At 35.6% G+C, this 27,552-nt stretch overlaps 1 protein-coding gene across 7 annotated transcripts in view; it reads left to right on the top strand.

Moving 5' to 3' along the window:
- The window catches only part of MINDY3 (MINDY lysine 48 deubiquitinase 3), an 82,502-nt gene that overhangs the window by 7,624 nt on the left and 47,326 nt on the right, over positions 1-27,552 (top strand). For 4 of the 7 annotated variants that reach the window (XR_004436783.1, XR_004436782.1, XM_033209808.1 and 1 more), the window contains exons 2-8: positions 4,170-4,249; positions 9,463-9,523; positions 11,128-11,301; positions 14,408-14,459; positions 15,361-15,475; positions 18,065-18,138; positions 18,971-19,050. Coding sequence is in view for 5 of the 7 variants with exons in the window: in XM_033209808.1 (XP_033065699.1) it covers positions 4,170-4,249; positions 9,463-9,523; positions 11,128-11,301; positions 14,408-14,459; positions 15,361-15,475; positions 18,065-18,138; positions 18,971-19,050 (636 nt within the window). In the remaining 2 variants the exon portion in view is untranslated. Of the gene's footprint in view, positions 1-4,169; positions 4,250-9,462; positions 9,524-11,090; positions 11,302-14,407; positions 14,460-14,534; positions 15,136-15,360; positions 15,476-18,064; positions 18,139-18,970; positions 19,051-27,552 lie in introns of those variants that run through there. The other 3 variants (XM_033209809.1, XM_033209811.1, XM_033209810.1) reach the window with 3 other exon arrangements.

Here is a 27,552-nt window from a genome sequence, read left to right as displayed (position 1 = left end):
CTTAAACTTCCTCTTTTCCATATAATCGTTCATTCCTTTTTCTAAGTCATGCCCTTCAGCCTACAAAATTAATAATTGTTGATCCAACTACCCTTCAAACTATCATCCTTTTTCTCTTCCGCCAAACTTGAATATAGTTGTCTGTTGGTGTCCGAGGGGTAGTGGGTTCAAGGACCCCCCTGCAGATACTAGAATCCATAGACGCTCTGCAGTATTTGCATATAACCTACACACAACTTCCCCTATGCTTTAAATCATCTCTAGATTACTTACAATACCTAATACAATGTCAATGCTATGTAAATAGTTATTACATTGTATTGTTTAGGGAATGATATGAAAAAGTCTGTACATGTTTAAGACAGACCCAACCATCTTTTTTTTTTTTTTTTTATCACCCTCAAATATTTTCCATTTGTGTTTAGTTGAATCTGTGGTCACCAAACCTATGGATATGAATGGCCAACTGTAGTTTGCTTTTACTATTTCTCTTTCTAATCCGAATTACACTTCAACCTTTAAAATTTGGCTACTCTCCCCAGTGCTGTAAATTTATATTTTTAGTATTCCCAGTGACATGCTTAATCTAGTATTTTAATTTGTATCTTTATTCAGCAGCGTTTGTCATAGTTGACTACCCTTTGCTTTTGATTTTTCCTAAGAGCTCAGTTAATGTACTTCTCTCTTATCCTTCTAATTTTTGTCAGTCTTCTTTGCCGACTCAGCCTCTGCTCACTTTTTAATGTTCCCAACTTCATTATTTTTGTTCTACAGGTTCTCATGCACTTTTAACTGACATGTTTAAGGTGATTGAAATTGCTGCCTCTAATCCTGAGTCCTGCCCTGAGCTACACACTTACATCTCCGATTTCTAAACGTTGCCAAATAGTTATCTCACATTTTTGAGACTGAACTTGGTTTTCCTAGAAACAAACACGGCCATTATCTTCCCTGCCAAAACGTCAACAGGCATTAATTGAGCAATAGCTATACAACATACTGCGGGAAAACAGTGATCAGTAACACAGATACAACACCGGTCAGGCAAGGCAGATGATTAACAGGTAAACAAACAATAACTACAGATTATGATAAGTACTGGTTGTGCTGGGGGATGACGGGAGAGACTACTTACATAGGTTTGTAAGGAAATATCCCTCTGAGGAATTAACACCTAAACTGAGACCTGACAAATAAGGATTTATCTATATGGAGAGTAGAGGAAAGAGCATTTTCATGTAGAGAAAACAGTAAGCATCGAGGCTACAGGTAAAGTCTCTGGGATGTTCTGAGGACCTAAGGTCACAGCAGATAATGACTGTAAGTGTAAACAGAGTCAGCTGGATTGATCATACAGTGTCTTCCAGACCACAAAAAGGAGTTTGAGTTTTATTTTAATTGCAATGAGAAGCCATTGAAATGTTTTAAGCAGGCTGTGTCAAAATCTGATTTCCATTTCTAAAATATTCTTCTGGCAACTATGCTGAATACTTGGGGACTGGACAGGAGGGAGGAAGGAATAGGGAGATGTGGTTGGAAACTCTTGACAGTATTTAAGGTCAAATATTATAGTGGTTTGAACTATAAAGTGAACTGGAGATGGGATGGAAAGGAACATGTTCAAGATATGTTTTGAAGCCTTGAAGCAGGAAGACCTTATCTTAGGGTGAAACCTAAAAAGTTTGAGTTTTCCAGAGAAATGGTTAGCAGGTGTTTTAAGCAGAAGAAACATCATGTACAAAGGGTAAGAGACAGAGAGAAAACGAAATATCTCAGGACCTGAAAGAAACTCAGTGTGCCCAGAGTCTGAAAGGAAGAATGGCAAAGGGTGAAGAGGGAGATGCAGGCAGAAGCCAGATTATACAGGACCATGTTAAGGGTCTTAGACTCTGTCTGTGTCTGGAGTGTCTAATCTGGGCTGTATTTGGGAATTACGCGGTTATAACCAGTAATGGAATTACTGAGAGTAGATGAGATTACTCAGGAAGAATGCATAGAATGAAATGAGCTTAGATCCTAAAGCCAAGACCTGGGGAACATTAGCACACTAGAAAAGCAAAACTTGGAATGAAAAGCCAAGGGACAAAGGTTTCTCAGATTTGTGGTCAGCATTTCAGATTGATTCTTTGGGAGATTAAATAAGATAAGACTTGGTAACTAGCCTGTACTGGTCACTGATGAACTTGGGTGAGAATGAGTTTGGTTCACTCATGGGTTGAAAACCAGATTAGTGAGGGTTAAGTAAATAGTTAGGTAAGAAAATTGAAACAGGGTATATATAGATGACTAGCTGGGCTTTGGGAGGACGAGAATGATGGAGTGCTGGTTGGAGTTTTTGGTGGAATCTTAAGGTTTTGTTTTAATATGTGAGATAAATGTTTATATGCTTTCTGGAAGAGATTGAAGATAGAGGAGGTGGGATGGAATGGCACCCTCTCCTTTGCTCTCATCTGGTGTCTCAAGCTAGAAACTTCATAAACAGCTCTGATTTCTTTTGTACCAAGCCATTGCCCCACTTAAACATACTAAATAAATCTTATTTCTACCTCAGAAATATTATTTGAATATACTTTCTCTTCTCCACACTAATGTTGCTTTCATTAGGTCAGCAGCATCTCTATAGGGATGTTGAAACAACTTCTTCCTGGTTCTGTTCCTTTAAAAAAGGAAAAAGGAAAAAAAAAAAAAAAGGCCAGTAAGATGATATTACTGTTTTACTGAAAGATCTCTGCTGGTTAAGTCCTGGCTCTTTGGCCCTTTGCAATATTAACCACTTGTCATCTTTCCTGCTGCCCGTTTGCTGACACCTCCATCCTACCCCCATGCTACTCTTTAGCTATGTTAAATTTTCTCTGATTTATAAACATTCTCTCCTCTTGGAAAACCTTTTTTCTTTAATTAAGGTATTTTCTGTAGCTGAATTTTATTCTTTCACCTTTACCTGTCTGGCAAATTGCTGTTCAAGATGAGCCTCGAAGTTACCTGTTATGATAGACTAGAGCATGCCTTTCTGTGTCCACAATACTCTGCATTCTTCTGTTACAACATTCGTTTATTCCTTTATTTTAGTAATTATCTGTTCGTATGTCTCTCTTCACCTGGACTAGTGGCTCCTCCAGACCAGAGACTGTGTCATCCAGGCATATATCCTAGATGTTTGGCATAATATCAGATGTTCATTAACGTGAAGTGATTTGGCTGAATGACTGAATAGTAACAATTAATGGTATTTATAGATGCTTAGCATTTTGGAATTTGGATTGATTATTTTAATGAGAACACTGAGGCCCAAGCAGGTGAAATGATCTTCAAAGGGTTATCCAGATGGTCACTGGGTTCTCCCAACTTCTCACCTAGGGCCCTCTGAAGAACTTCTACTAGTGGCTATCAGTCAATGCTGGTTAGGTAATTAAGCATTACCTAATCAATGCTGGTTAGGTAAATTAAGGTGGAGCCAATATAAGCACATGTACTGTCTGTGATGCCATTGTGTTGCTCTGTCGCCCAGGCTGGAGTACAGTGGCGCGATCTCGGCTCACTGTAAGCTCCGCCTCCTGGGTTCACACCATTCTCCTGCCTCAGCCTACCAAGTAGCTGGGACTACAGGTGTCCACCACCACGCCCGGCTAATTTTTTGTGTTTTTAGTAGAGATGAGGTTTCATCGTGTTAGCCAGGATGGTCTCAATCTCCTGACCTCGTGATCCACCTGCCTTGGCCTCCCAAAGTGCTGGGATTACAGACATGAGCCATCGTGCTTGGCCGATGCCATTTAATTTTTAGCTTATAGAATGTGAGTGAAAGATTGAAATGATACAGTGATATGGTATTTAAAGAGTTCTAAAAATTGTTTGAATTTAGTAGATTAACTAGTCCTCCTCAGATGAAAAGTCAGATTTAGTGTCATTTTACTAAAGTCCATACTTTATCCTCCTAGAGGAGTTCCTCGGTGCAACATTGTGTGGGTATATGTACTCTTATGTACATTTTGGGGTGGGGGAGCATAGGTTCTATTGTTTTTTTTCAAAAGGTTCCTTAATCTGCATCTCATGACTTGAAGGTATTTTGCTGTTGTGATAGGTGATCGTTCTCAAAGCAAAGTACATGAAAGATTCTTTTAGCTGCTACTTGAATTATATTTTTAATCTTTGCTACTTGCTTTCATTTTTAGGGTTTGTGTTTAGTGAATCAGAGGGATCTGCATTAGAACAGTTTGAAGGTGGCCCCTGTGCTGTTATTGCACCTGTTCAGGTAACATAGACTCCTTTACCAACTCCTTAGAGGGACATGTTGAAATCTTTCATACTTGTTGTTTTTTAATGTCTTTACTCCATATAGTAATTATGAGACATGATCAGTTAACTCTTAACTTTTACTCTTGTATATTACAATAAATATCCAAAACAAAAATGAATTCAGAATATTGATGAGTTGCACAACACTGGCCTTTTGACTATATTTTCAAGGAAAAATAATAGGTGTTTCGTGACTTTAAGAAAATTAGGAAGTTTCTTGACATCTTTAATATAGAGATCCTATTAAGTAATAACATGTTATACTTTAGATAGGTACAATCGCTGTAATTGTACTATTTTCATTTGTTCAGTCTATAAAAGTGATTTTCCTAAAGTTGAAGATGATTTCATATTTTTATGGCCTATAACTTTTTCAAATTTGAAATAAGTTGGCAGCTTATACTATTTTATGCTATAACTTTGACTTTTCTTATTGAAATTTATAACAACTGATTTCAAACAATTTCAAAAACCAAAAGTTTTTCTTTGCACAAAACTTAGGATTTATCAAAATGTCTTTATTTGATTTGGAATCTTGATGTGTTACATTGTTTGAATTTCAAAGGCTGATTCGCTATGAACTGTTAAATTGTTAAAACTAAGAATTGAATTCTCGGTTTAAGGCAATACTGATGTCTGTGAATGACAGTGTAACTTTAGAACTGTCATAAAAGAACGGTTATGAAAATTACAGCTAATTTATTGTTTTAACCATCATGTTTTGAAAATATATATTTAATGTGGCATTTATTATTCTTTGGGTATAAAGAATGCATTCTGGCCGGGTGCAGTGGTTCACGCCTGTCATCCCAGCACTTTGGGAGGCCGAGGTGGGTGGATCACAAGGTCAGGAGATCCAGACCATCCTAGCTGACATGGTGAAACCCCGTCTCTACTAAAAATACAAAACATTAGCCGGACGTGGTGGCAGGCGTACACAGTCCCAGCTACTTGGGAGGCGGAGGCAGGAGAATGGCGTGAACCCGGGAGGCGGAGCTTGCAGTGAGCCGAGATTGCGCCACTGCACTCCCCTGGGTGAAAAAGCACACTCTGTCTCAAAAAAAAAAAAAAAAAAAAAGCATTGCTAAACTGTTGGCTTCAAAGTAAATTGTTTCTCAGAAGTTATACTCTATATATTTACATTGCCAAAAATATATTTTTGTAAAGAAAAAATTATGGCTGATTCGAAAATATATCTTTTATAGATCATTTTTTAAGTTTTTTTTTTTTTGCATTAGGAGAATTTTTTTTAAATGAAGAAAAATTTGAATATCCGAATCTTGCCTTGGAATTATGGAATGTGAAGAATGAAATTTAACTATAAATTAGTAATTATAGCTGTTGTACTGAGTAACTGAAGCAAATTTTGGTTGTTAGTAGGAATGTTATCTGAATTTGAAGATTCCTTTGTTATATCCATATGTAAATTAGATTATATAAATACTGCCCCTCTTGGTCAGTAATAGCAAGGTTTTTATTGCAAGTAGTGCATGAATATAGTTAAATGGAGGGTATACCACAGGAGTTTCCTGTTTTGTAAAATACAGTATATTTCAGTAGTGGTAGTTATTTTTGCAGGTGGGGTGCTATGCAGTGATGGTTATATTCAAAATCCTGAACCTACTTTTCTGTATCTTTGAGGTAGTAATTAAGTTTAAGAATCACGGGTGGGCCACCACGGCTCACGTCTGTAATCCCAGCACTTTGGGAGGCCGAGGCAGGTGGATCACCTGAGGTCAGGAGTTCAAGACCAGCCTGGCCAACGTGGTGAAACCCCATCTCTACTTAAAATACAGAAATTAGCAGGGTGTGGTGGCAGGCGCCTGTAATCCCAGCTACTCAGGAGACTGATGCAGGAGAATCACTTGAAACCAGAAGCTGGAGGTTGCAGTGAGCCGAGATCGTGCCACTGCACTCCAGCCTGGGCGAAAGAGTGAAATTCCATCTCAGGAAAAAAAAAAAAAAAAGAATCACATAGGCCAGGCACAGTGGCTCACACCTATAATCCTAGCACTTTGGGAGGCTGAGGCAGGAGCATTGCTTAAGGCCAGGAGTTCAAAACCAGGCTGGGCAACATAGAGCCCTGTTCTAAAAAAAAAAAAATTGAAAAAATTGAAAAAATTAGCTGGGCATGGTAGTGCACACTTGTAGTCCTAGCTACTCAAGAGGCTCGAAGGAGAGGGTCTAAGCTCAGGAGTTCAGGGCTGCAGTGAGCTATGATCATGCCACTGCCCTCCAGCTTGAGCAATAGACTGAGACCCCATTTCTAAAAAGGAAAAAAAAAAAAGTCACGTAAAGTTTTATTTATTTACTTATTTTATTTTATTATTATTATGTTTTTGAGATGCAGTTTTACTCTTGTTGCCCAGGGTGGAGTGCAATGATGCAATCTCGGCTCACCGCAGCCTCCGCCTCCCAGATTCAAGTGATTCTCCTGCCTCAGCCTCCCAAGTAGCTGGGATTACAGGCACGCACCATCACACCAGGCTATTTTTTTTTTTTTTTTTTTGAGACGGAGTCTCGCTTTTTCTCCTGGGCTGGAGTGCAGTGGCGCGATCTCGGCTCACTGCAAGCTCCTCCTCCAGGGTTCACGCCATTCTCCTGCCTCAGCCTACCTAGTAGCTGGTACTACAGGTGCCTGCCACCACGCCTGGCTAATTTTTGTATTTTGTAGAGACGGGTGTCACCGTGTTAGCCAGGATGGTCTCGATCTCCTGATCTCGTGATCCACCCACCTTGACCTCCCAAAGTGCTGGGATTACAGGTGTGAGCCACCACGCCCGGCCACACCCAGCTAATTTTTGTATTTTTAGTAGAGATAGGGTTTTTCCATGTTGCCCAGGCTGGTCTTGAGCTCCTGACCTCAGGTGATCCACCTGCCTTGGCCTCCCAAAGTGCTGGGATTACAGGCATAAGCGACCGCGCAGCGCCTGGCTGAGTCACGTACACTTTGTAAAGAATTTTGTTTGTGTTAATATTTCAGTTTAAAAGTCAAAACTAAGTTATTAAGGATGACCAGAAGTGAGCAAGTACATATATTAAAACTTTCTTAAAGTATAAAAATTAGAGCATAATACTGTTTAAAAAGAATAGGCAAAATGATGGAACCAAATAGCTAATATAATCATAGACCTCATTACCTGTAACAATTTACCTGGAATTTATCACACCAGGAATAAAGAAGGAACTAAGATCAGTGGTGAAATAAAGTTTGATAAATCCCATCCAGATGACTTGTTAGCACTTTGAGGGGAAGATAAGTTTAGATCATTTTGTACCATATATCAAATATATTTTTGGAATAATATTTAACCATAAGAAAACTTAATGTATCATCAACACTATAAGAGAAACAGTGACTTCCAAACTAATACATATTTTCATTAAATATTAGCAATAAAGGGATATTGTCTTTCTTATATAAATAACTTGTAGAAGTTAATTAGAAAAACACTAAGATTCAGGGGTGAAATGGGCATAGATGTGCAGTTGTAACAGGTGGAATGATGCTTTACGGCCAAAGAATCAGAATGCTCACCCTCACTAGGAAGCCAGAAAAGTAAAAATAAAACCGTAACTAGATTCTATTTCTTACTTTTTCTCATCTTTAAAAATAAAATTACAAATGCCAGTGCATGTAAGGGTGGGACGATGCTGGCACACTCATATGCTGCCATGTAGTACAAATTTGTACTTTGATTTTGGGAAGGAATTTTAAACTATAATTGGAACCATGACAATGCAGATTCTGATGCAATAGTTGTGTTTCTGTGACTCTTTTCTAAAGAAATATTTAATATGGAAAAGTTGTATTTAAGAAGGAGCTTATATATTAAAGTAGCAAAAAAATTGTAAGCAATCTAATGCGCAATAGTGTAATTTAATAAGTAAATTTTAATAAATAGCTTGATAGACAAGTAGTGATTAAGAATTATACTTACGAATTCTGTAGAAAAACAGAAAATACATTCATATGCCCATTATGATTTTCACTTGTAATAAAATTAAAACTACGTATTAAAAAACATGAGAAGGAAGTATGTCAGAATGCTAACAGTAGTTGTATTGGCAGTGAAATAGTCAATCTCCCCATCTCACTTCTAAAATGTTGTGATGTGGTTATACTGTTCCACTTGATGGTTGTTGCCATTTTGGGGAAAAATCAGAAGCACTTGATTACAGTATTTGTAGACTTTATGCCTACGTAAATGGAATATTACTTAGTTTTTTGTTGTAATACCTTGAATTGTTTATTGGTGCCAGGTACTATGCTAAGTGCATTACATAGATTTTCTCATATAATCCTCACTGTAACCTTTTAAAGTTTGTACAGTTATTTTTAGTTAGTAATAGTGGAGCCAGGATTCAAACCTAAATTTGCCTGATTAAAAAGCAGTCTTCCTAATCTGTACACTAATACTTTCAAACACAGGTGAGGAAAAGTCATCACTGTAACCTGTTTTTCTTGGACCTGCCCTCTAGAGATTCAGATAGAGTAGGTGGAGCCCAAGAATCTGCAGTTTAAACAAGTCAGGTGACTGGGATGTAGCTACCGTTGAACTACAGTTTGAGAAGGAGACACTTCCCTATGCAGCTTTTTATCAACTAGCCAATGTAACATCATTGACTCGCTTAAGGGGAAGTTTAGAAATCCATTTTTCTTTTCTTCTGAATCTTGTAGCTTTTTTCGTTAATCTTGAGCTCCCGATAATAAAGTGGTGACTGTAATAGTGTTACTTTTGTGTCATAGATGAAGGCTAAGGGAACAAAACCACTTTTATATTTAGATTTCTTTTACCTGGAGGAATCTAAATGAAATGTAGACTTGTTCCTGTTCTATAGGGCTTTCACTTTGTGAATAGAGGAGTAAGTTTCTGTGCTTTTCAGTTATTCTGTTATGTGAGTTAATTCTTCTACTTGTCAGAAAATATGTACTGTGGAAGAAGAAGAATTTTATGAATCTAGAATCAAGTTTATAGTAGTATGCTCTGAATAAATAACTCTGCACAGTTTCTGTCAAATGTGAGGGGAACCCATTTGATATCTTTACAGAACTAATCAAAAGATTACAAAGGGGGTACAAATGATTTTTTTCCATTTTAAAATTGAAGAATGATATGATGTATAGTTATAATGCATTTCACTAATTATTGCTTCAATTGTGTAAAGGCATTTCTTTTGAAGAAGCTCCTGTTTTCTTCTGAGAAGTCTTCTTGGCGGGATTGTTCAGGTATGATAGCTGTCTTTTAAAAACTTTTGCTTCATCCTCTGCTTTAATAGAGATGATCTATGCAGGATTCATTAGCAATAGTTTAATTACAATTATCTGAGAAAATTAAGTATCAATGGGATTTTTTTTTTTCCTGAAGTTTCCTCTTAAAATGTTTTAGAAAGTGTTGTGAACAGTGACTTCATATTTCCAAATTTGGTTTTCTAACCAGGGGTTATAAGAGATGATGGTATAACTAAGAAAAACCTTTGGCTTCTTGCTAAAACATGGTGCATTTCCTAGAACTGTTAGGTGGCAGCATACAATAAAGAATAGTCATTTTTCTTTTTTGGTCTTATTTAGCTGTGGGCAAGACCTCAGAATTATCATTATATTCCTGCATGTTTTAGTATAATGCCTTACACAATGCAAATACTGCAAATAATTTTGGATGAAGTTGCAAATGAAACTGTCATAGCTTCTGTAACTTGAACTTCTGTACCCAAAGAGATGTGATGCCACCTTATAATAAGAATTTGCATTCCATGTGACAGTTTACAAAGATCTTTCCTTCACGTACACAATTTCCTGTGAACCTCACAATACCTTCTGGAAGAAAGTAGGACATATTACAATCCCAGTTTTATATCTAAGGATGTAACAGCTTACGTTCCAAACCATGACTATAGAATCTAATGATTTTGAATTCAAGAGGTAAGGTATCACTTCCATAAGTTTTAAATTAATAGGTGAAATAGAAAAAAAATCTTAGAGAAGAAACTATTTGAGATACTATTGTTGAACTTTTAATAAAATTATCATACTGTTTCTTACACAGAACTATATTCACTTTGATAAAATATTTGTAAAGCGTTGTCGTAAGTGTCATAAATGCTGTGGTGATTATAAAGGAACAACATTGTTCCTGCCTTTAAAGAACTGTTAATCCATTAGGAGAGACAGAAACCTCCTTACATCATACAATTTTTGAAAGCTTCAGAAAGTGATACTACTTCTTGAGAGTAATACTGCTTGAAAAGAGAGTGCGGCTAAGGTTCAGAAAGAGATGGTCTGAGCATTTGCGCTATTTTCTGTCAAATTTGGATGCTCAAATCTGTATTCTAACCGCTGGCATCTGCTGATGTAATGCATTGTGGTAACATAGGTGCTGACGGTATCTCATCTCACTATTATCCCTTTGGGGTGATCCAGGACTTCAGACTAATTCAGGAGTGAGGGGAGAAAATAGAGGTCTCAACAGACCTTTCCATTGTGCTCAGTTCTGCAGTAAAGGAAACCTCATGGCTTAAATGCTGCAGTTGCTAAAGGTTTAAGAAAGTGATGATCAGTGTCAGATTGTGATCTTTCATAATGTTTAATTCTGCATTTTTCAGGATTCTTTTTCTACTTTGTTTTGTTTGGATGGCTTTATTTAAAGTGATATTTCAATCCACAAACACATTGTTTTTCTAAAACATAATTTAAAATCTATTTAGAGATTTTTTCCCTGTTTTTAAAATGCTTGATTTTCATTATTAACACGTTCTTACTATTGTTATTCATGACAGAATTTTTTTTTTTTTTTCAGAGGAAACCGTTATAACTTATGCTTTGGTTATTTTTAGAGGAAGAGCAGAAGGAACTCCTTTGTCATACCTTATGTGATATTTTAGAAAGTGCTTGTTGTGACCACTCTGGATCATACTGCTTGGTTTCATGGTTAAGAGGAAAGACAACTGAGGAAACTGCTAGTATTTCTGGGAGTCCTGCAGAGTCTAGTTGCCAAGTGGAACATTCTTGTAAGATACATTTTTATTTCCTGAAGTTTTTTTCTTATTCCTTTGTTTTAATGAATCTATTGAATATTTTGAATAAAAAATTACATTTTCATAACATGTATTCTTTTCTAGCTTAAGCTTAATTACTGAGCCTTAATATTTTTTATTTCCATTTCATTTATTTTAATTAATAGAAGACGTTACATTTTTGCAAAAAAATGCATCTCTTAAAATAAACTTTTTAAAATGTTCTGGTTAACTTCTGCTTGATAACAATCTCTTTTGAGCTTTAGAACTCTTATTTAGAAATAATGATATACTTCAGTTTCAGATGCCTTAATGTTTTGCTTTGGTATTGCAAAAAAAGTTTTTTTTGACATCAGAAAATTTCATAAATTTATCTTTACTTGCTTCCCAGAGCAAAGATGGGGACATTTCTCTTCGTTGCAAGCTGTTGCTTTTCCTTCTGAATTATTTGGATTATTTTTATACATATAGATTATTTTAAGGCAATTTTAGTTATGCCTTAAGTTTTTCATATCTTGATTGAAGTTAAATAATAGCTATTCTCATTATTCATAAAACTTATATATTCTGTGGTTTTTAACTTTTGAAAATTCTTATGTAATTGACCCGAAAGCTGCCCATGTGAAATGGAGACAGCTAGTGGTACGAAAGCTAGTTAAGAGTTGCTTTTCTGATTGGCTTTTCAGGAGTAATCTTGCTACTTAATGGTTTTTGATAATTGGTAGTCCCAAGTGCTTACGTTAAATAAGTGACTTATTCTACCCACAGAGCATCACATTAACTATCATCTCTGTGGAAATTTTTTGTAGAGAGATTACCTACCTAAAAGTACATTTCAATTGTATGTGATACACATTTTTCTTTCCATATAGTATTATCTGTAAGATGCTGTTGCCTCCCTGGACTAAAATGTCTCTGTGTTGTCAGTGTCTTTTTTCTCCTACCTTTGCAGTTAAAATGCCTTAAGCCTGGCAAATTCTAATAGTAGTAAATTTGCAAGGAATCATTTTGAACATTTAAACAGTTGAATGATGCTTCCTTTTGAAGCCTTTGAAACATGGCCTTTCAAAAAAAACAACATATTTTAGAGTTTATAATGACATTTAAAGACAACAGGTGGAAAACAGTCACAAGGATGGTAGTCCAAAGTGTCATTAATATTGGTTTTAACATGTTCTCCAGGTTTTACTGTGTGGATATAAACACTTAATAGTTTCATTTAGGATATTAAAATTTTGAAAGAGGAATTGTTGATCTTTTGAAAAATTATTTTGAAGATTATGTGCTTAAAGCCAGTCTGTATATTGATGTGTGAGAAAATAGTAAGATCTTTTTATATAACATTTTCCGTTAGTATCTTAATAGTATACTGTGTGCGCACTATGGAATGTGCTATGCATTTCTGTAGTGATAGGTTACATTGCTGTAGGTTGAAGGGCCTTATAATGCATTCACTTTGGTACTTCAGTAACTAATTTAGATGGGCATATTATATTGAATTACCCTCCAAAAAACATTTTAGTAATTTTCCAGTTTACTTTGTATCTCTTTTAAAAGTTGCCATGAAGTAAACCATATTTTAAATTTTTTAAATATTGTATACATTTGAAATACTTTGTTAACTGAAAATTTGAGAATTTACCTTAGTGACAAATGAACTGTATTTATATTACAATTTTTATTCCATGTAACAATCTATTTTACCTGTTCTTTCCTTTATTCCCAGCTATGTTCTTTTTCTTGTGTTTTATATTTTTCCACCATCCCTGCCTGCTAAGCTTTTTATTTTGCTTGCCTCTTTTCTCTAAACTATTATCTTTATGTCTACTTTTGTAGTATACCCAGTAAAACTATTTAGATAATCTAACATTGCAGAACAAATAATATAATTTGGAAAAGATTAGGTAGAATTTTCATTTTCTGAAAGTTTTAATGTAAAGTGTTTTCCCCTCTTGTTAATATTACTTTCTCTACAAACATTAATTTCATTGGCTTATGTGGTGTGTATAGTTTTGGCTTGTTGGTAATGCACAGTTGTTCGCAGTAGTGAATACTCAGGTTCAATTTCAGTTTGTTTCCCACATAAACCAAGAGATAACTTAATCCACTTGGACTGCTAAAGATTTTAAAATGCAATATGAAACACAACTAGGCTTTGGAAAGCTAGCATAATGCGACATTTTAAATTGTAAATACAAATTTAAAATTTTGACTTCATATTGAATTAACTCACCAGTGAGAATTTATATTTGATAGTAGTAAGTTTTGCTTTATAAAATATATGTGAAGTTATTCATCGTGATAAATAACTCCCCAGAGCCAAAACTATCTGGGCTCAAATCTTATCACCGCTATTTAATCCTGTGTACTCTTGAGAGGAGTTTTCTGTGTACCTCAGGTTCCTCTTCTGTAAAATGGAGCTTAGAGGGTTTATATGAGGATTAAATGAGGTAAGACATGTAGGGCATTTAGAAAAGGGCCTGGCACTTAGTAAACTGCTCAGTAAACATTACCTCTGATTACAATGCTTTGATTTCCTTTGATTAATAAATATAATCTAAATAAGTTACTGAAAACTTTTTAACAGTTATACAAATAAATGAGGAAACAAACTTAAAGCTGTCATTGAACCTGTGTAGTTTGAGAGTGTTATGCCTTTTTATACACGTTTGTTTAATAATTAAGCAGTAAACCTTAAACTTTTATATTATGAAAAGGAAGGTTAGCTCTGATGATATTACTTGGATTTATATAATCGGAAAGATTATTTAAAAGTGCAGGACACATTATGATGTGTGAAGCACTGATTATCAGTAATTTTTCATACTTTATAAAACTACCATAGCATAGCTGAACTGAAATGTCTATTTAATCACCCTTCTACATTCTCAGTATTATATCCATTTTAGTTATATTCATGATGACAAAGATGTTGAAATACAAATTAATGTTATAAGAAAGTTGAAAATAAACTGAGAATTTTAAGGGAGTAAGGAAATAGGGAAAGTGTTGATTGCTTGAAAGTATTTACAGCCTGCTGTGTGTATCTTGTGTCATTTATTTGCCATGTGTAGTGCTGAAAAGTGTCTTTTATGTATAGCTGCCTTGGCTGTCGAAGAGCTTGGCTTTGAGCGATTTCATGCATTAATTCAGTAAGTAACATTGGAACATTTAAAATACTTACTCTGTGGACACATTGCCACTTTAAGTCTGTTCATACTGTGCAAAGGTTCTTAGTTTTACATAGAAATGCACTACTTAAACATAAAGTTTAAATCTATTGCTTCAGTATTAATTTGCCTTTAAAATAGTTTGTAAATGTATAAATTATGCTGAGTCCTTAATTAACTATCCAAATACGCTTTTTAAAAACATTAAAAAGCTTTTTCACCATTACAATGAAAAAAATCATTTTAGCTTAATGTTTTTGTGTCTTTAACAAATATAAAAATTTTTAGTAGGATAAATATTAGAATTATTTCTTATTTGCCAGTATCTGTTTTCTATACCTTTTATTAAGAATGCCTATATTTTTGTTAGAGCATTTAAACTTTTTATTACAAAGTTAAAGGTAAAGATGGCTGTTGATAGAATTATGGGTGGCATTTGGTTTAAAATGTAACATTATTTTAAAAGAAGCTGCAAATGTAAGTTATCTTTGGCATTCAGATATTTGTTAAGTAATTTCTAGGATTTAAAAAGTGAAGTGTTCTTTGTGTTTACCCCCTCTTACAAGAAGGCCACTCTATTGTTTAAATAACTGTATATTATTGAAGAATTTACTGATGCCAGACAGTTCACCTAAGAGATGAAGAGGTTCCCTGCCAAGTAGGTGTTCTTTCTTAATGATACATATCGTATATTGTGATAGTTGTCAGAAATAGCTTTTGGTTTTAGTGGCTAAATTTGTATTTGAAAAATTTAGAAACGTCCCAAAAGTTTCCTGTTTGTATGTGTATGTTTTAATGTATAAGAAAATTTAAAAATTTTCCCTTTTATGAATGTAGTTAATCTCATCATGATACCAATACTTAATTCTTTTTTTTCCCCCAGAAAAAGATCATTCAGAAGTTTACCAGAATTAAAAGATGCTGTCTTGGACCAGTATTCAATGTGGGGAAATAAATTTGGAGTATTGCTTTTTCTGTATTCTGTATTACTGACAAAGGTGTGTTCAAGAAAATGCTTTTTCTGCCTTTGATTAATGTTATTTAGTGCTGTTTTTCCTGCCGTGATAAGTAATTTTATTCCTGATGCTGTTTTTAAATTCTTAGAATAAAAATCTTTTACGCTGAAAATTAGTTAATTTCTGTTTCCTCAGCACTCACTCGTTACTTAAGCAGTTTCATGCTTGCTTTCACCTCTGCTCTTTTGGACTACAGAGATTATCAATAATGTTCTAATTGTGAAATGCTGTCAGTTCTTCCAAATTGTGTTTCCTTTGATCCTTCCGTGTAGCACTTGACCCCTTGACCCCTTCTGGAAGCTGTTTTTGACCTTCATTCCCTTTCTTGATTTCTTTTTTTTTTTTTTTTTTTGATAAATCACTGTGTGTTTTCTTTCTATAACGTCTCACGATTCTTACTTTGTTTTGTTTTCTTTGATTGCTTCCTTTCCTTCTTTACCTGTTACCTCCTGCTCTTTTCTCTCCTCCTCTAAATTTTTGTGTTCCAGAAATTTTCTTCCCTGGATCCAGTATACCTTTTATGGATATATCATTTACTCAGGTTACCTTTATAAATAGCTATTTAATAGTTCCAGTATGTCCCTTTCTAGTCCTACTCTTTTTCCCCAAATACCAGTCTCATAGCTCTAGTAACGTGTTAGTCTCAGTTGACTATCCTATTAGATCTATCATGTCTGAAATCAAACTTCTTTTATTTGACAAATGTTTTTTGAGCATTGACTCTATGCTAAGGACTATGTTTGTATTAATAATATGGGATACATTTTTAGTGATATGTATTTACTGTTGTAAAAAAAATGACACAATAATTCCATTATAGCAGTGTGTTTTGGCGTTTGGTGTTCTGTCTGAACCTATTAGATGGAATCAAGGGCACACTGTTTCTAGTAGGGACCATCTGACAGGGATAGGACCTTGATGCATGAGGGCAAGTTTTCTGTATGGAAAAGCTGGAGGAAATTTTTTCCAGCAGTGGGCACTGCAAGTATAAAAGTGTAAGGGATTGAGGGTATAATGCAGGTTTAGGGAGCTCTAAGTAGTTGAGCCTTAACTGCAGCATAAGACACCAGAGAGTCAGTTGTGGAAGATGAGACTGGGCACATATGTAAGAAAAGACAGAGTATGAAGGCCTTTCTACATACACTGTGCAAAGAGTAGGTTTCATCTGCTCAGAATTGGAACACAGTAAAAAGTTTGAACAAGGGAGTGACAAGATCTTTTTGTTGATAAAAGATGTATTAAATTGGGATAGGGAGTTGTGATGGATCGAGTTGGTGTTTGTAGTACAAGACGAGAGTCAGGAAAACTAGAAAAGTGGTATTGAAATAAGAGAAGCCTAAACTAGGACAGGTCATGGAATGGAAAAGAAAGGGAGCATATTTAGAAATGTAAATAAATACTTATTTGGATTATTAAATATAAATAAGAGAACCAAAAGTGCTTAGTTGTGTAGATGTTGGGAGTAGCAGTGATAGTGGTATCTAAGATGACTGGTTTCTTGTAAGTTCTTCTTGACTGTTCAGTATCCTCTAACTTCATACGCTCAAAACATTTGATATCTCCTGTTTCTTCTTCTTTACAGACAATAAATTATCATGCAAGTTGTCCTTCCTTGACCTGGTCTTTAAAATGATATCCGCTTCCTCATTAGTGATTGTGTCGCTTGTTGATAGTATTCATCTTGACATTATCATAGCCTGATTTGTATTGTTTACGAGGATGGCACATGCGAGAGCTCATGCTTCTTTGCTTCCCCTGCGGGATTTAGTCATTCATTAAAAATCTTGGTTGTTAATTAATCATCTATTTAATTCTTAGAAATGATAGAACCAACGGCTAAAGTTAAGTGAATAGAACAATGAATGGCAGTTGATCTTTGTCCTTTTTGGAACTGATGAGGTTACAGTAAGTAGGTCTTCTGGTCCTTATCCAGTATCTAGAATTTCTGGGAGCTGAGCGCCCTTCTGGAGGTTTAGAAAATATCAGGAAATTGCTTTTTAAGAAAAGAAGGCACTTCCTGCCCTTTTAGTTTGCATTTTGTAAGTATACATTTGAATGACTAATATTTGTGAAGTAATACTTAAAATCAGAAGTAAACCTTCCATTTTATGTACCAGTTAAGCAATTAAAATGCAAATTATTTAATGTTATATCTCTATCAGTATTCATGTGTGTATGTATTTACTGCAATAAGTTTTTACATGATCTAAAAAAAATCAGTTTCCTTAACAGGTTCATATTCATTTAACTTTTAAATAATTCATTTATTAAATAATTTCTCCTTTCTCCGATTAAAAGTTAATTGTCTCTCCTTGCCCCTTTAACCAACAGTACATATTTCATCCATGAGTGTTCTTTATATAGAGCCCATGAAAGAAAATAAAAGATATTTGAGGAACTACTTTTTACAGTTATCTCAAATGTCCCCCCACTTCAAATCTGAGTTACTCATGGTAGAAAAGTTACTTAAATAATTGTATTAGTTTATAGTATAAACTAGTCAGTTTTTAAACTATCATAATTTTCATTTTAGTTTTTTAAAATAAGTCAATGAGTTCTTTGTTTCTTTAGGGCATTGAAAACATAAAAAATGAAATTGAAGATGCAAGTGAACCCTTGATAGATCCTGTATATGGACATGGCAGGTAATTAACTAAAATCTCTTGTCTCCTCATGTGAACTCTAGTTTTTAGAAACCTACCTTACGATAAAACATGACTGAGTCAGGTAATTTTGCTTGTCAGTGGTGTTAACAGTATAACATCTATGGATTTGAGCACTTCTTTGTTTTATGCATTGTTTGCTTGATGTATGAAATGTTAATTTCATTTTATGTATGCATTGTATTTATTGTGGCAAATATTTTGTTTTAAGATAACAGTGGGGAAGTATTTTAACAAATCTATTTATGATTTTTTAATGATAAAATTTATTCATTTTGACTTAGAAATAATTATATCTTTGTAAATGCTTCTCTGCTTGGGAGAAAAAAATTCCCAATTTTCCTCTCGGACCACCCTCCTTCTCAAGCTTTTTATGGCTATTTTTACCAAAAATCAATGAAACAGTGATAGTTAACCTACTCTAATACATGAGTCCTTATTTTTAGACCTTTCTGCCTCAAAGATGAAAATTCATGTATCTTTCATCAAAGACAAAATATTAATAATTATATATTCATTTTTAAAAATTATAAAGTATTAGTCTATCATTTTTTATCCATTTAAATATATCTTAGATAAAGTTGTTAAATGTATGTGAATATGTAGAACAATAAATACCACTGTGCTGATACACTTAGTGATACATTTAGCAAGGCCGAATATATAAAATGGAACATGTAAGGTTTTCCCTAACTTTGTAAATTTTTACATAATTTAATGTGAAAAGTCATTACTTTATACCTTGCTGTAGGAATTTTTTGATTTGGCAACTAGTTCTATTCATATTTAATTGCTTTTTAATATTTATTAATAGCCAAAGTTTAATTAATCTCCTGCTGACGGGACATGCTGTTTCTAATGTATGGGATGGTGATAGAGAGTGCTCAGGAATGAGTAAGTATATTCTTTGTTATGTTGCTCTCTTTGATGAATAATATTTCAGTGGAATACAGCTGATTTTTATTCATCTATTTAATGGCTCTACATTACCTAGAAATTAAGTGCTTTCTAATAGAAGAATCCTTTATAGTTTTCAAGGCACCAAAATGTTAAGACCATTAATCTTGGAGCCAGGCGATCTTGGGTTCAAATACCAAATGTATGACTTTAGTCAAGTTACTTCTCAAGCCTTTCATTTTCTCTGGTATAAAACTGGGATTTATGGCTCTTAATATATATAAACACAGTGCATATTTATTCAGAGATAGTGCTGCATTCTTTGCTTAAAATTGAGCATTACAAAGCCTGGGGATGTGAAATATTTACTTTGGGTTTTTGCCTATATTACTTTTAATGTGCATACTTTAAAACACAGAGCAAATTTAGTACTGTCTGAGACTTTTAAACTACCAACTCTTCCACTACCACTTCCATTTCTGGTCTCAATTATTTCTTTCCTGTGGCTTCACGTGTTGCCAGGCACATTGAAATGGATCCTATTTTGGCCAATCCATTCCATTAAGGAGAGCTGATACATAACTGAATGAAATTACCTTCAGTTTATTACTGGGTCAATCTGAATTCATTTATTTATTCATTTATCTTAAATTGAGTAACCACAGTGTGCCTCTATGAAGTATGTAGTATAGGACACGAAGCTCCAGAGTTCTCAGAGCTCACAGGCAAACAGAGCAAATATAATTGAGACAATAATAGTTACCACTTTTTGCTCCCATTGAAGTGATTCATGATCTTCCTTTTGAATTTTTCTCTAATTCAGAAATGTGTAGTTAATTAACAGAAACATGAAAGGGTATAATATTAAGGAAAAATCATTAAGATTAAAACTTCAGAATTAAAGTACCACAGTAAAACCCATTGTACTGTTTAAGAAATGTAAGAACTAAGTTCACTTCTCATTTAATTCATATGCAAAATTATTTACTTAGTGGTGAGGTTAGAATGAGAACCAAGTTTTGCTGATTTCTAGTAAAGGTCAGAGTTTAAACAGTGAAATTCATGAACAAAAACTACAAATTATCTTGCTCCGCTCTCTGTAATTGAGCTTATCCTATTTTTCAGCCCTTATTCTGATTCCTAACTGAGAGCATTTAATTCTGTCAATGAAAAAAAGTCTCATCTCAGTCTCTCTTGGGTAATATACAGGTTTTCTAGGTCTCTCTGTTTCGCTCTCACCTGTGATGGCTTCTGCACACTCCCCTCTTTCTTCTTCTTCCAGTTGTTTCTGGACCCTCAGGTATCTTATCTCATATGATTAGGGAAGCAATAGGTGTTTGCTGAACTTGGGTCGAGGTGCCTTATCCCACTTGACCCTCTGTCCTTGCTGCTTCTTACTGTGTGCTCTGGCCTGACCCTTCCCCCACTGTCTTTAGCGCATCATTCTCTCTCACACTTGGTACCCATCAGTGTGGTTCATCTTTCCACACATTCTCCGGATTCTCGATAGCTTATCCTAGTCCCCAAACCAGAATACTCCTCTGCCTCCCTCGGCTTTTCATCACCCAGCTTCTCATAGACTGAGGTGAGGTACCTTTCATTGGCAGGATTAACAGTCAGAATGAGGTTTCAAGAATAGGAGGCTCCATGATCGGGTGCAGTGGCTCACACCTGTAATCCCAGCACTTTGGGAGGCCGAGGCAGATGGATCACCTGAGGTGAGGAGTTCGAGACTAGCCTGGCCAACACAGTGAAACCCCTTCTCTACTAAAAATATAAAAATTAGCCAGACGTGGTGATGCACGCCTGTAGTCCTAGCTACTCAGGAAGCTGAGGCAGGAGAATTGCTTGAACCTGGGAGGCGGAGCTTGCAGTGATCTGAGATCGTGCCACTGCACTCCAGCCTGGGCGACAGAGCGAGACTCCATCTCAAAAAAGAAAAAAGGAATAGGAGGCTCCTCAGGCAGCTCTTGCCGTGAAGTCGTTACTTCCTTTACAGAATATATTAGTCAATTATCAGTTTCACTTCTTGAGACGTACACATACATCGTTTTTGTTTCTTGAAATAATGCTTTTCAAGGCTGTCATCTTGCTGTGGACCCTTTTTCTGTGTAGTTTAAAAGCCAAAACTAAGCAATAACTTTGAAATAGCTAACTTGCAAAAGAAAATCGGATCTATTTCTTGCATTTTGGAATGTTTACTTGAAGCGAACTGTTTTCAATCATCAAACTTAAAAATGAGAAAAATACCCCATTTATCTTTCACTGAACTTGTTGGGTTTTCCGAGATAACACATAGGACACATTTTCTCTCTCGATGCCAGGCTGGTGACTACTGCTAGAAAAGAAACCTTATTATCAGTTTTATTGGTTGGGTGTACTCTAAATTAATCCTACTTAAACTCGTTTGAATTCTCACTGCTGACTGCACATTGTAACCCTTTTTTCTACTCCTCATAACTCATTTATCTACAGCTGCTTAAGGCAGTGGATTCAAACCCCTTCTCCTCCTTATCTGTCTCTAACTTTACCTCTGCCCACTCCCTCTCAGCCAACTTTAGAATCTCAAGTTGTTTTTTCACCATATTCTTTTTTCCTGTTTTAGAAGAACTATATATCTTTCCAGAGTTACTGTTGATTCCATTTATAGTCTCTTCTATCAAATGTGACTCTCTTCCCTGGTCTACACAAAATGTAGGTGGCTTCTGCTGCTTAAAACGAAAACCGTGATGTCTAACGACCAGACAACAAAGCCTCTTTCTCTCCATCCTTTTACCAGCAGAATTTCCTTGCCTGCATTACTAAAATATTTACTCTTTATGATCTAAAATCTGTGTCATTTGCTCTTCTAAAGCAAAGACCTCACTACCTGCTAAAATCATAGCGTTTTCTTACCCCTCATTCTCCTTGAAGGTGGCACACTGCATGACTCATTTACTAACTCTGTACCACGGACAAGAATCTTTGGATTAAAATCTCAGTCTCAGCTTCTTCTCTGTAAATGGGGCAGATATCTACCTCTCAGGTATACTGTGGAATTTAAATAAGATAAACTCCCATGCCATCTCACGTATGTGTTATAGCACTCAAGACTAACATGTAGTGTAAGAGACCGTATATCATAATGATTAAGTATGTTCGCTGTGCGGAATTAGACTACTGTGGTTCAAATCTCAGTTGTGCCATTTATTAAACTGTGGAATTAAACAAGATACTTCACTCAGTGCCTCTTTCTCATCCTCTAATGGGAATGATTATCACAGGATAGTTAGAATGAGGTGAGAAAATGGCAAAAAAGATATTCATCAAGTCCTTAAACACTGTTCAGTACATGTTTGCCACTGCTGCATAATGAGCACTCTTAACAACTGGTTCTCAAACTTGTCTGCACATCACAATTACCTAGGAGAAATTTAAAATCATCGATAGTTGTAACTGCCCTTTGTAGAAAATTGAAACAGTCGAGGGCAAAGATTGTTATGCAGCTTGCCATAATGTTTCTGATGTTAATTTATTCAACAGGCTTTATTTGAAAACCTGCTAGTTATTTGTACCTTACTGTCAGGTATCTAATGACTTGCTGAGTCCTCGAGATTCTCCATTCTTGAACTTTCTCTCACAGAGGCCAAGTGGTACTGCAGGACACTGCGCCATGGTGGAACAAGTAGAGACCTTGGGAGTGGTGATGGCGCCAGTTAGTTTATGCCTCTGCTGTTTGACTATGGGCAAACTACTAAGTTATCTGAGCCTCGGTTTTCTTACCTGTGCATTGAGGTTAAAAATAGACATATTCACATATGCTGCCTACCACAAGCACAGAAATGCTAGCTGCTCTCTTTTTTTCTTCCTTTGCCAAGTCTGTTGTGGTCTCATTACTCTCACCTGTCTACACTATCATGCTATAGCTTTCTATCAGTCATTCCACTCCAGTATATTCTACAAACTGACAGGTTAATGATTTTGTTTTACATGTCCTGTTAGGTTATTTCTCTGCTCAGTGCCTTCAGTGACTCTCTTGCTAATGCTTACCAACTAAAGTTTCAGCTTCTTAGCGTTCAAGAGCCTCTGTGTTCCTACTCAACCCTATGTTTATAATCTTTTACTAGTCTCCTTCACAAATCCAGTGCCTTAATCCACTGGTTCTCAAACTTGGCTGCATATCACAATTAACTAGAAGAAATTTAAAATCATATGCCTAGGCCCTACCACCTAGAGATTGTAATGGAATTGTTCTCAGCTGGAATCTGGGCATTTATATATTTTTAAGCAAGTGATACTGTGTAGTCAGGATTAAGAACCACTGCTCTTTTCAGATGGCTAATTGTACTTTCCCCCAAATGTCCTCCTGCTCATTCCATCTGGCTCCATTAAAATGTTAACTCCTACTTAATGTCTCTCCACCTACCCCTACAGCAGGAAAAGTTTTCTCCTCCCTCTGATCATATATGGTGCTTTACCTCAGTCTGCTTCATTCTATTATACCTCGCATCATAGTTATTTGTGTATGTGTTCTTATTTCTATAAACGAGGTGCATAGGCTTTTGAGGGAAACTAAGTTTTTTCTGTGGACCAGTGTAGGCATTTTAGAAATAGGATCTTAATCTTTACAACAACCCTTCAAGGAAAGTATTACTCTGTATGTTATAAAGAAGGAAACTGAAGCCTACAGAGGTAAAGCAACTTGCCTAAGAATTTTCAACTAGTAACAATTTAATTATAATTTTTCTTTCTATATTACCTCCTACTATGTTGTCAGAGCAGGAAATAAGTCCAGTAAATGCTGAATGAATGTATGTCTGATGTCAGTACATGTATTTTTTTCCTAGTCTGTCTTTTTGCCTTGAGTTTCCTTATGGTAAACATTTAGATTGTTTCCATTTTTGGGTCTAAGAAACTGCCGTAGTAAACGTATTTTGTATATAAGTATTTCCGTATATATTTAAGTATACCTACAGGTTAGATTTCTGAAAATAGAAAGTATATTGAAATTTTAGGCATCTGTTAATTTTTTTTTTTTTTTTTTTACTTACAGCTTTGTTGAGATATTCACATATGCTTGTCACCCATTTAAAATGTACAATTCAGTGTTTTAAATATTTTCTCAGAGTTGTGTAGCCATCACCACAATCAATTTCAAAACATTTCTATCGTCCCAAAAAGAAACCCTGTTCCCGTTAGCAGTAACTCCTTATACTTCCTTCCACGCCAGCCCTGGCAACCGCTCATCTACTTTCTGCTCTATAGATTTGCCTGTTCGGGCTGTTTCATAGAAATGGAATCATATACTATCTGGTCTTTAGTGACTGATTGATTTCACTTAGTATAATATTTTCACGTTGACCATGGTTTAGCATGTACCAGTACTTCACTCCTCTTTATTGATGAGTAACATACCATTGCACAAATGTACCACATTTATTCATTCACCAACTAATGGACATGTGGAGTGTTTCCACTTGGCCATTATGAGTAATGCTGTGAGGAACATTCATATACAGGTTTTTATGAGGTCTATATTTTAGTGTTTCTTTGCCATAGACCAAGGAGTTGCAATCCTGGGTCATACAGTAACTCATAAGATTTAACTTCTTGAGGAACGACTGTTAAATTTTGATAGATAATGCCAGATGTCCTTCTAAAATTTGCTTTATCAACTGATAAAAGTATAAACTTACTCTTTCAAGTGTGTAGGAGAGTTCGTATTTTTCTGCATCCTGCCTGACACTTAGAATTGTCCGTCTTTAACATTTTGTCAGTTTGTTGACAAATGATAGACTGTTTTAATTCACATTTCTCTGGTGCTCATTGAGCCTGAGCTTGATCATCTCTTCATGTGTTTGTCAGTTTTTAGTCATCATCTTCTGTGAATTTCCTCTTCCCATCTTTTTGGCATTTGGGGAGAAGGAGCTATTTTCTTTTGTTCGGTTTCTAGGAGGTATTTATAAATTCTCTTAGTTCTTTCTCTATTTGACCTTTGCTGCAAGTATTGTCACCCAGCCTTCTCTCTCGTTAACTTTGTTAATGATATATTTTCTTATACCCAAGGCTTTTATTTATTTATTTATTGAGACAGAATCTCACTCTGTCACCCAGGCTGGAGTGCAGTGGTGCCATCCCAGCTCACTGCAACCTCTGCCTCCCGGGTTCAAGCACTTCTTCTGCCTCAGCCCCCCGAGTAGCTGGGATTATAGGTATACGCCAACACGCCCAGCTAATTTGGTATTTTAGTAGAAATGGGATTTGACCATGTTAGCCAGGCTGGTCTCGAACTCCCGACCTCAGGTGATCCGCCCGCCTCAACCTTCCCAAGTGCTGAGATTACAGACATGAGCTACTGTGTCTGACTGGCTTTCATATTTATGAGGTTAAATCATTTGGTCTTTTTTTTATATGGCTTCTATTTGAGCTTTTTTTTTTTTTTCCTCCCGTTATATCAGTTTGATGTGTCTCCCACCCCCAGATTTTTTATTTTCATTTTTTAGAGACGGGGTCTCACTCTGTCACCCAGGCCGTAGTGCAGTGGTGCAGTCATAGCTCACTGCAGCCTTGAACTGGGCTCCAGTGATCCTCTTGCCTCAGTCTCCCAAGTAGCTCAGACTACAGACGTGCACCATCATGCCTGGCTCCACCCCAAGATTAAACCAATATTCTCTAGTATTTTCCAAGAATACTTCTGTGGGCTTTTTTTTTTTTTTTTTTTTTTTTTTTTTTTTGTTGTTGAGACGGAGTCTCGCTCTGTCGCCCAGGCTGGAGTGCAGTGGCCGGATCTCAGCTCACTGCAAGCTCCGCCTCCCGGGTTTACGCCATTCTCCTGCCTCAGCCTCCCGAGAAGCTGGGACTACAGGCGCCCGCCACCTCGCCCGGCTAGTTTTTTGTATTTTTAGTAGAGACGGGGTTTCACTGTGTTCGCCAGGATGGTCTCGATCTCCTGACCTCGTGATCCGCCCGTCTCGGCCTCCCAAAGTGCTGGGATTACAGGCTTGAGCCACCGCGCCCGGCCGGCTTTTTGTTTTTTAATGTTTGGCTCTTTAGTCTATCTGGATTGTGTTTTTATGAATGGTATGAGTTGGAGATCTGCCTTTTGACTTTTTCTCAAAGAATTATCTAATGTCCTAATTCCAGTCAGTTCTCCACAGATAGGAAATACATTTTTTGTTAGACACATTTTTCCATATTTACATGTTTTTATTTCTTCTATTCCACTGATCTATTTACTTGTGACTTCTTATGCAAAACTTCACAATTACATAGTTTTATAATATACTTTGATATTCATTAGCATGTTTCCTGACATTATACTTTTACAAAATTGTCATAGTCATTTCTACATTATCTATTCCAGTTGAACTTTTCTCTCAGCTTTTCAAGTTCCAGTTTTAAGACATCTTTGAAGATTTGGATTGATTATATTGTATTTATAGGTTATTTTGAGGAAATGATATCTTCACAATATTATCTTCCCAACTATATTGTTTTGTACATTCTTTAGTAAAAATTACTTAGTGTTTTATATAGATTATATGGTCCTGAATCCATATACTTCATTCTGCCCCAGCTTTTGAAACCATCTTTTGTTTCTCCAATAGAGCAGAAATAAGGAACAATAGAAGTAATCAAACTAAATGCATTCTTGCCCATTCTTTCACAGTGGCTAGTGTGATATTTTTCAAACTCAGTGAGATCATGTTTCTCTCTCCCTTAAAACCATTCAATGGCTGCCTTCCCTATGCACTTAAAATAAAATCCAAACTCCTTCTAAGGCTCTCAAATCCTTTTGTGGTCTGTTTCCTCTCTACCTGCCATCCATCTTCATTTTGTACCGTTACATGTATGTTGAACTAAAGTTTTCTTTGATTTTGATCTTCTGGAGATTAATTTTTTCATGGTCTCTTTTTTATCTTAAAGGAATTCTTCAGTATTTGTATATTATTTTTGTCCATAATATTTTTGTATGCTTATTTGATGGTTATTTTTATTTATAATTTTCTTTATGGGATAGGGAAAGAGTCAACTCTTGTAATTCAGAAACCCAGAAGTTTCATAGTTTTTTGTGGGGTTTTTTTTCTTGTTTTGTTTTTATAAAAAGAAATCAGTATTAACAGCCAGTCCAGTGCGTAGCTAATTGAAAGATGATGGACTCATACATAGAATAATGCATATGTTAATTAGCTCAGTTTAGCCATTCTACAATGTATACATATTTCAGAACATGTACACCGTAGATATATACAACTTTAATTTGTCTATTAAAAAATAAACAGAAATGGATATTATAGTTAGGCCAAAAAATATCATGTTTCTTTGGTGCTTCTCTGGTTATATTCCACTTAATATGTGGAACTGCTAAAAATGCAGTCAGAAACTGAATGAGTCTTCATGGTTTCATTCTCTTTTATAAGATAATCAGGCTGGACATATTGGCTTGTGCCTTTAATTTCAGCAGTTTGGGAGGCCAAAGCAGGAGGATCACTTGAGGCCAGGAGTTTGAAACCAACCTGG

This window comes from Trachypithecus francoisi, unplaced genomic scaffold, assembly GCF_009764315.1.
Source record: "Trachypithecus francoisi isolate TF-2019V2 unplaced genomic scaffold, Tfra_2.0 Lachesis_group9, whole genome shotgun sequence".
NCBI classification, from domain to species: domain Eukaryota; kingdom Metazoa; phylum Chordata; class Mammalia; order Primates; family Cercopithecidae; genus Trachypithecus; species Trachypithecus francoisi.
This window is presented reverse-complemented; position numbering and strand designations above follow the sequence as displayed.